This window comes from Gigantopelta aegis, chromosome 7, assembly GCF_016097555.1.
Source record: "Gigantopelta aegis isolate Gae_Host chromosome 7, Gae_host_genome, whole genome shotgun sequence".
In the NCBI taxonomy this organism is placed as follows: domain Eukaryota; kingdom Metazoa; phylum Mollusca; class Gastropoda; order Neomphalida; family Peltospiridae; genus Gigantopelta; species Gigantopelta aegis.
In genome coordinates this window covers 35,038,306-35,048,742 of record NC_054705.1, presented here as the reverse complement: position 1 = coordinate 35,048,742, position 10,437 = coordinate 35,038,306, and the positions used below count along the sequence as shown (strand labels likewise).

General features: G+C 37.1%; 1 protein-coding gene across 1 annotated transcript in view; it reads right to left on the bottom strand.

Moving 5' to 3' along the window:
* Nucleotides 1–5,408: 5,408 nt before the first annotated feature.
* LOC121376891 overlaps nt 5,409–10,437 on the bottom strand; it is a 109,143-nt gene continuing 104,114 nt past the window's right edge. The window contains exons 39-41 of the mRNA XM_041504674.1: nt 8,555–8,923; nt 7,807–7,878; nt 5,409–7,055 (exon numbers count right to left, since the gene is read on the bottom strand). Of these exons, the coding sequence (XP_041360608.1) occupies nt 6,943–7,055; nt 7,807–7,878; nt 8,555–8,923 (554 nt within the window). The 3' untranslated portion in view covers nt 5,409–6,942. The remainder of the gene's footprint in view (nt 7,056–7,806; nt 7,879–8,554; nt 8,924–10,437) is intronic.

Below are 10,437 nucleotides of genomic sequence, written 5' to 3'. Positions count from 1 at the left end.
TGTTTTATATTAACGATCTAGTCACCACCTTATACAAAGTAAACAGTAGCTAGAGTGGTTCCTTGTCTTATCTAGCGACTAATATAATGTTTTATATTAAAGATCTAGTCACCACCTTATACAAAGTAAATAGTAGCTAGAGTGGTTCCTTGTCTTATCCTTATTATGGGCGGGACGTAGTCCAGTGGTAAAGCGCACGACTGAAGGCCGTTGTATGTGCTATCCTGTCTGTGGGATGGTGCATATAAAAGATCCTTTGCTACTAATGGGAACAAATGTAGCGGGTTTCTTCTCTATGACTGTGTCAAAATGACCGTATGTTTGACATCCAACAGCTGATGAATAATAAATCAATGTGCTCTAGTGGTGTCGTTAAACAATACAAAAGTTTACTTTATCCTTATTGTAGGCTACAAAGCTAGACCATACGTATGCTATTTCGTTGTCAGATGTTCAATACGTACTGTATTATACACATATAAACAGCATATTATGATATAGGACATCCCAGGTACGTAAAAATAGAAATAAGACATCAGCCCCCACCCCCACCCCCCGCACATACCCACATGCTATATATACACAGCGAGTCATCAGTGCTTACGAATACTGCATTTAACAAAAATAGTAATTTTACAAAATTGCTATGTCTTAATACTCTAGAAATACAAGCAACACAAGAAACAAAACAACATGAAAAACAGATAAAATATATACAAATACTGTTAGCGACAGAAAGTCGATATGATATGTAGAACGAGCATGAGCAAATTTGTTTCCATTGCATGCGCACATGATAGCAAAATAGCTTAAGCGTATTAGGAGCAAATTCCATTTGTCTGTAAACCGTGTGAGCATACCGTATACGTAATCCGCACCGGCCTCGGTGGTGTCGTGGTTAGGTCATCGGACATAAGGCTGGTAGGTAGGCCTACTGGGTTCGCATCACGGTACCGGCTCACGGTTTTAACGACTCAGTGGGTAGGTGTAAGACCACTACACCCTCTTTTCTCTCTCTCTCACTAGCCAACTAACAACTAACCCACTGTCCCGGACAGACAGCCCAGATAGCTGAGGTGTGTGCCCAGGACAGCGTGCTTGAACCTTAATTGGATATAAGCACAAAAATAAATTGAAATGCAATTAAACGTAATCCGCAACGCATAATCCGTAACGATCACTTTATGCAAGTGAGTTGATTAGATTCCATTTAGGTGTCTGCGTACGCAAGTGCGCATGCGTCTATGCATTACGGATTACAGACATGTGGAATATGCGACTAAAGGCTTCGCCACACGATACGAGTCCCTCGTACGATAATAGCCACGACAATAGCCGACTGCACAAGACAAACATTACGATTTCGTCGGTTGCTATGTTAACGGCTATCAGGAATTTCTCCAGGCGTTCTGTGGTCCGATCATAAGGCTCTTCCAAAAAAAAGTGGCACTGGAAATTCCTAATATATGCATGTATTTAATTATATCTGTTGCAATAAATTAATTTAACAGTGGTATACTGCATCATTCAGTGACCTGAAAACTTATGATACCAAGTATGATTTACTCGCACTAATGTTCCCAATTCCATTAGACATGGGACCAGTGCTCCACAACTGGTGTAACAAAGGCCGTGGTATGTACTATCCTGTCTGTGGGATGGTGCATATAAAAGCTAGATCCCTTGCTGCTAATCGAAAAGAGTAGCCCATGAAGTGGCGACAGCGGGTTTCCTCTGTCAGTATCTGTTTGGTCCTTAACCATATGTCTGACGCCATATAACCGTAAATAAAATGTGTTGAGTGCGTCGTTAAATAAAACTTTTCGTTCCTGGCGAAATACCTTGGATAAATCCCTGGCTATTCTCGTACGAAACACTCGTATCGTGTGCCGTCTACTATGTACACGGAACAGTCATTTCTATCTACACACAGGGGTCAGTGGATGTCATCATCTGGAAGGCTCTAAAACTCGGAAACTCCTTACAATGGAAACGAACACAGGACAGTCTGTTTAAAGGAACTATCCTGAGCTTGCTGCCGTTGTAACACGTTTTCGAGTAACAGCGAGAGCATATTTAGCAACTAAAAGTATATATTAAATATATTTTCTTGTTTAAAATATTAGTGTCTGTATATAAATAATATATTACCACAATGTGTTTCTTGTTATCCTAATGTTTGTAGTAGCCCAAACTCGTACGATTTTTTTGTTTTTAATTAATTGAAACATATATATATTTATTTATATATGTACATTGTGTGTGTGTGTGTGTGTGTGTGTGTGTGTGTGTGCACGCGCGCGCGCGGGCTTCTACATTATGGTAGCCCCACTCCCATGGCTAGTGATATTCAATGTTGGGCTACTATATAACTACTATTACCATGTCCGATGGCTAGTGAAAAAAAGTTGTTAAATGCTGCATTTAAGACTATTTGATAAATATGAATATCCTGCCCCCATCCCAACTCCCCAATCTTAGTGTTTTAATCTCTATCTCTCTCTCTCTTCAGGTAACATATCCGATTATTACTATTAGTAAAATTGTATTAAGTAAAGTAGGGCTAGTGAATGTTTAATTATGGCTAGTAAATGTTTAAAATCACTGATCCCATGGCTAGTGGATTTTGTAAAAATCCTAGAAGCCCTGCACAGTGTGTGTGTGTGTGTGTGTACAAACTTTACGATTTCATCGGTTGCTATGTTAACGGCAATCAGGAATTTCTCCTGGCGTTTAGTGTATAGAAAAGGATTGAACACAAGTTATCCAAAATATTATATTAGGAAGTAAAATGAAATCTCAGCTACTACAGACATTAGGACGACCGGGAAAAAAGGATTTATTATTTGGAAATATGTTACAGTGATCGCAAACTCACGACAGTCCCTTTAATGTACAGCGTTAAACCATGCATGATCTCGGACATTACAAAACCGTAACGCCGTCGTCTTTTGGCACAACACATTTAAAACCACCAATTGTATATCCTCCTCTTTTACAGGTACATAATTTTGGAATGTTTACGGTACTTGACATTAACGTGTAACTATACTCTTCAATAAAACGTAGGGGAACCTGAAATATTAATGTTAATATCAACTATTAGACCGAATATACGTTTTGACCACAGACATCCTAGTAAAGAACGTTCAGGTCTGTTTATCAACACACCGAAACACATTCCATAGTTTGCACGTGCGTGGGGTGCCATTCTCGATTTTGAAAATTTCCAGGAAGGTCGATTAATCATTGTGGAACTTTATTTCTGTCAATCTTTTTCATTCTGTTGATCATACAGTTGTTATTATTTTTAGTCATTTTTATTGTTTGAATTTGCGATTTACTGATAAAAAAAACCCAACTTTCAAATTTTACTTCTGACCCCAGTCGTCCTTCAAGATCTTTGGTGGTCATAAAACCTACTGTAATACTGAACTACTGGTTGTAATGTTTGCCCAGTTAATTCACTATTATCATATAACCATTCCCCACAGCTAATATACCTTACAATTTTGGCAATTGTAAATTCTTATTAGAGTTCCCCTACTTTTTTTGAAGAGTATATAAAAATATAATCTAAAAAAAACCAACATCAATAAACTCTTCTGACCTAAAACGCATATTTAACAGTTATCAGCACACTAAAATGGGGGCATATATTATATAGTAACAATATCATGCATGTGATTTTTTTTTAACTGCATCATAAAAATATACATCCTTTTGTTCATGTCAATTGAGACTAAGTTAAAAACTGTGCCCAATGTGTGTTTGAATGAACTAAAATATATATAGTAAAAAAAAATATTTTGGCATAGTACATTGTTAATGTTATTTCATATATATGGTCATTCTATGACAATATCTTGATGAGTTTTTTCTACGGTGATAACATATACTGGAATCTAGTTTTCTTTTAATCCAATCAAAAATAAAAGGAACAAAAAATATACGCACAAAACACAACATTCCAAAGCGTTTCATCATCGTAAGTTGTAGCCTGTAATACTTGTTCAAGTTAATTACAATATTCAACGTTGACCAATCAAATGGCTGAAGACATGCCTCCCCGTACGTCATTTCTGTTCCGATTGGCTACATTCAAAGAGTCATACAGCTCACCAATCAAATGATAGTTCTAAAACATTTAAGCCATCGGACATAAGGCTGGTAGGTACAGGGTTCGCAGCCCGGTACCGGCTCTCACCAGAGCGATGTTTTAACGACTCAATGGGTAGGTGTGAGACAACTACATACCTTCTCTCTCACTAACAACTAACAACTAACCCACTCTCGTAGACAGACAGCTCAGATAGCTTTGTAAATCTGTTTGCATCGTACTGCGAAATCGCAAGAGTTTAGATAATTAGGCTCCTGGAAGGTAACACCATAAGACTACAGGGCTTACAAGCAGAGCCGGTTTAAGGATCCGCGGGGCCTGTAGCACAAATAACAGTGGGGCCCCCTTCCCTATATATATATTTTGCAACCCCCTTGGGGAGAAGGGGAACAAATTACCTGGGGAAAATAAATGTACACATCACCGTGGAGACCTCAAAAGCGCGGGGACCGTAGCACGTGCTACATGTGCTACTAGGATAAACCGGCTCTGCCTACAACAAACAGCTTTAAACAATGTCCTTAAATCAAATACCATCATAAATAATTATATTTAATAACTATATCTCTGTTCTATAAATATGTACACTTTCTTTTTTGCAAGTTACCTTTTTGTCAGTGTCACAACTCAAGGCATAATTATATACAGACAAAGATAAATACATGTTTATAATGAAAACAAGATACAGAAACAAAACTGATTTTTTTTCTTCCTTTCTTTTTTCCATTGTCTTATTTTCCTTTAGTCTTTGTTGTGTCCTTTTCATAAGCCTTATTTACCGCAATCCACACCAAATAAATACCACAAATAAAATATATACACCAAGCGACAGAGATTAAAATATCCATTTGAAGTTGTCTGCACAACGTTTGATCACATAAGATCTCGTTAAAGATCGGATCCTTGGTAAATTCAGTCTTGCATAATTTGTGTGAAAAATAGCATAGATTCAACATTGTTCCAAGACAATATTCGTAAAAAAACACACAACCCAGATGAGTAATCTTACAGTTATTTAAATAGATTTGTGTTCAATATTTCCATTACAATTAAAGTTTGTTTTGTTTAGATGACACCACTAAAGCATGTTGATTTATTATTTCTTGGCTACTGGATGTCAAACATTTGATAATTCTGACATATATACAGGTCTTAGAGGAAACCCGCTATCTTTTTCCATCAGCACAAGACAGCACATACCATGGCCTTTGACATGCTCAATATTCAGCAGTAGTTAAGCTGCCTTTATCAGAGGAACATGATTCTGTTAAAATTTAAGGGTGGTGGTGGTGGGGGGGGGGGGGGGGGGGGGGGGGGTCAGATGTGTAGGCCTATGTTATAACTTCATCCAAAACATTGTACCTTAACTGTAATCGAAATACTGAACAGAGCTCCATTTCACAAAGCGATCTTAGCATTAAAGGTCACCTTAAGTGCATATGTTAGCTGTGCAGTTACAGTGATCTTAGGTCTAAGATCGCTTCGTGGAACGGGGCCCAGGTTTTTGGAATTTTTATACAGTATATAGATATTAGTTTTCATCCTGACAATTTGTATTCAAAATTTCATTATCAAATGCAAAAACATTTTTCTGTTTGTGTGGTTTTCGGACTGAGGTTTATATCTTGGTAGCATCTGTTGGATGTCTCCGAGACATCTCAAATGAAGCGTCATAGAAACAGATGTGTATGAATTATATGGTTTGTGTGCCTCTTTACATACTGAATGTAAAAACACATTTCTAATGTATGGGTGCCAACAGGTTTTGGTTTGTGTGCCTCTTTACATACTGAATGTAAAAACACATTTCTAATGTATGGGTCCCAACAGCTTTTGGTTTGTGTGCCTCTTTACATACTGAATGTAAAAAAACATTTATAATGTATGGGTCCCAATAGCTTTTGGTTTGTGTAACACTTTACATATTAAATGTAAAACACATTTCCGATGTGGAGAGATTTTGGTTTGTGTGGCACTTTACATATTAAAGGTAAAAACACATTTCTGAAGTGCAGTTCCCGATAGGTATTTGTTTGTATAGCACTTAACATATTAAATCTAAAACACATTTCTGATGTGCGGTTCCTGATCTGTTTTGGTTTGTATAGCATCTTACATATTAAATGTACAACACATTTCTAATGTGTGGGTCCCGATAGGTTTTGGTTTGTGTAACACTTTACATATTGAATGTAAAACCACATTTTTTTTCATGTCTGTGTAAATACTAAATGTAAAACACATTTCTGATGTGGATAGGTTTTGGTTTGTGTAACTGTATATTAAATGTAAAACACATTCCTAATATGTGGTTTGTGTAATACTTTACATATTAAATGTAAAACACATTTCTGATATGTGATTCCCTATAGGTTTTGGTTGTTTGTGTAACACTGTGTATATTAAATGTCAAACACATTTCCGATGTGGATAGATTTTAAATTTGGGTGACACTTTACATATTAAATGTAAAACACATTTCCAATGTGGATAAGTTTTGGTGGTTTGTGTGACACTGTGTATATTAAATGTAAAACACATTTCCGATGTGAATGGGTTTTGGCTGTTTGTGTGGCACTATTAAATGTGACACATTTCCGATGTGGATATAGGTTTCATTTGTAAGACACTTTACATATTAAATGTAAAGCACATTTCCGATGTGAATATAGGTTTCATTTGTAACACTTTACATATTAAATGTAAAACACATTCCCCACGAGTGGTTCCAGATAGGTTTTTGTTTTTGTGACACTTTACATATTAAATGTAAAACTCATTTAGATGTGTGGTTCCCAATTGAATTCCTCACGAGTGGTTCTTCATGGACAGCCTCTTTCATCGCTTCCATTCGGGCAGTCTTGGATGTTGTCACAAAACAAACTTTGGTCGAGACACAGCCCACTGTCACATGGCTTCTTGCCAGGAGGACAACCTGAAAACAGAGACGGGACAATGTGTACTGTAAATCTGGAAGGTACTGCAAGAACTGCAAGGGACATAATATACTTTCTCTACACAGTAGTATGATTATATTTGTTTTAGCAACAAGACAAAGATATCAGTACGATAAAAACAATTGCTTAAATTAATTATCAGCCATTCAAATCTGAGACAGGATATGTGTATTTAAATTCAGGAACAGTTAAACAAAAAAAGTGTGTTTTTTGTCTAACGACACCAATAGAGCAATATTTATCATTGACTATTGGAAATCAAATATTTGGTAATTTTTATATATTGTTTAACTAAGAGAGGAAACCCTGCTACATTTTTCCAATAGTAGCAAGGGATATGGCGTCAGACATATGGTTAAGAAACCACACAGATATTGAGGGAGGAAACCTGCAGTCGCCACTTCATGGGCTACTGTTTTCGATTAACAGCAAGGGATCTTTTATATGCACCATCCCATAGACAGGATAGCACATACCACGGCCTTTGATATACCAGTCGTGGTGCACTGGCTGGAGCGAGAAATAGTCCAGTGGGCCCACTGACGGGAATCGATCCCAAACCGACCGCGCATCAAGCGAGAGCTTTACAACTGGGCTACGTCTCACCCAGTTTTCCAAGGTGAACAGCAGGCCGCATTTTGCATCCTATTTCCAGTCCTGCAGTATGAACTTAAAGGGTTACTTTACGATATTGTGACTGTATTTACATGAGCAGACATGTTCACTCACCTCCAACAGATGTTGTTGTTTCGAGAATTCCAAGAGAAGAATCTGTGGTTGTTGTTGGAGATGTAGCATCAACTGAAATTTAAAAAAAACACAATGTTGTTTTAATTTAGACATGTGTATACAAAGGGTTTTATATTACTGTGTGCGTGTCTGTGTGTGTGTGTGCGTGTGTGTGTGTGTGTTTGCATGTCTCTGTGTGTGTGTGTGTACATGTGTGTATGCGTGTGTTTGTGTGCGTGTGTGTGTTTGTGTGTGTGTGTGCGAGTGTGTAGTGTATGTGTGTGTGTGTGTGTGTGTGTGTGTGTATGTGTGCATGCATGTGCGTATGTGTGTGTGTTTGTTGATGTGGTAGATGAAACATCAATTGAAATTTTCATAAAACATTGGTTTTGTTTAAATTAAACATGTGTATAGGGCTTTATATTATTGTGTAGTAGTCTCAAAGGGGGTGTGTGTGTGGAGGGGTGTGCATGTGTATGTTTGTTTGTGCGTATGTGTGGTGTTTGTGTGTTGTGTGTGTGTGTTTGTGTGTGTGCATATGTATATCTGTATGCATATGAATGTGTTTGTATGGTGTGTGTGTGTCTGCGCGCATGCATGCATGCATGTGTGTGTGTGTGTGTGTGTGTGTGTGTGTGACTTGTGTGTGCATATGCGTGCATGCATGTGTGTGCATGCATGGGCATGCATGCATGTTTGACCATTCTGAATACTACAACAACGACATCATCATCGTCATTCAACTCACTGGGACATCTCGTCGTCAACAGCTTCACATCGTCCAGGGCAACATCGGCCTGATTTTCGTCTCCCCTCTGAGCCACAAACACCAGCGTGAGGTTAGCGGAGGTTGGGAGGTTGACACACCTCCTCTTCCAGCTTGTGTCCCCGTCTGCGTCAGCTGTGAACACCTCCGTCCTGGTGACCCTCACGTTGTCCACGACGACGATCGTCAGGGAGCCAAGTTTGTCATAAAACCGATAGAACGCACTGAAGATGTTGTAGGAGAACTCCACCGCCGATCCACCCGCCGCAGATGTTGTCGAGAAGGATGGCGTCTCCAGGGCCGATGTGGCACTGTACTTGCCGTATGTGCCGTCAGCGTAGATGTAGTGACCTAGGGAAGGAGAGGGGAAGGTTGGGGTTAGGGTAGAGAAGTTTTAAGTTAAAATTGATGGCCAAATCGGTATTTATGACAAAAAAGGGGAATATTTGTTTAATGACACCTCCGCATGCTTTAAAGGGATATTCCTGAGTTTGCTACATTGTAAGATGTTTCTGACTAATAAAATATTCCTACGATTAAACTTACAAATTAAATATGTTTTCTTGTTTAGAATATCAGTATCTGTATATTCAATGTGTTTCTGGTCGTTTTAATATTTGTAAGAAGCCCAAACTGGATTTTGTCTTCAAATAATTTCGTACATACGAAAAAACTATATTTTAGGAAATAAAATGAAATTTAAGCTAGTACAAATATTAGAATGATCAGAAATACATTTAATATACAGCCACTAATATTTTATGCAGAAAAATATATTTGATATGTAATTACAATCGTTAAAAAGTCTCTGTTAGTCGATAACATCTTAAAAATTGCAGCAAACTCAGGAATGTCCCTTTAATAGGCTATAACATATGGTTATTTATCCTATAACTTACCCATGATATCCATGTCATAAACCCATGTGATAATTTTAGTGTATTAACCCAGTTAATAATGGTATTCAAATTTGCACGGTCTCTGGGTAATGTGTTGCTGTAGATGGGACATTTGCTTTCAACCAAACAAGACCTGTATAACTTTCTCACAAGATTTAGTTAAAATGTGTGACGTCAAACTTATTTGTGCTAATCGTGGTGACATCATATTACCGGTGGTGGCGACTTTAGTACTGTGATTTTCTAAAAATTGAATTAAAATGTTATTTTAGAAGTGTTATAGGATAAACAGAATTGGCTACTCGTGTTTTTAATATGTAAAATATCAACCTCGTCCAGTTAATCTAGAGCCTTGACAAATACGATTAACATAGACTCAGTTGATATTTTCCATATTAAAGGGACATTCCTGAGTTTGCTGCAATTTTTAAGATGTTATCGACTAACAGAGACTTTTTAACGATTGTAATTCCATATCAAATATATTTTTCTGCATAAAATATTAGTGGCTGTATAATAAACATGTTTCTGATCGTTCTAATATTTGTACTAGGTTACATTTAATTTTATTTCCTAAAAAACAAAAACAAAATTTGTACGTACGAAATTATTTGAAGACAAAAGAAATCCAGTTTCGGCTTCTTACAAATATTAAGATGACCAGAAACACATGGAATATACAGACACTGATATTCTGAACAAGAAAATATATTTAATATTTAAGTTTAATCGTAGAAATATTTTATTAGTCGGAAACATGTCCCTTTAAAAATTACTTGTGATGAATCTTCTATATCTTAAATGGCTCTCCGTAATCTAAGTTATGGAAGCAATTAAAGGCATACTGTCACGGATTTAAGGACCTTATTTCTCTAAAAATGGATAATAAATAAAAATTACATTAATTGTTGGAAACCAAATCTAGCTATCGCATCACCTTAACTGAACCATGATGGAGTGAAATCC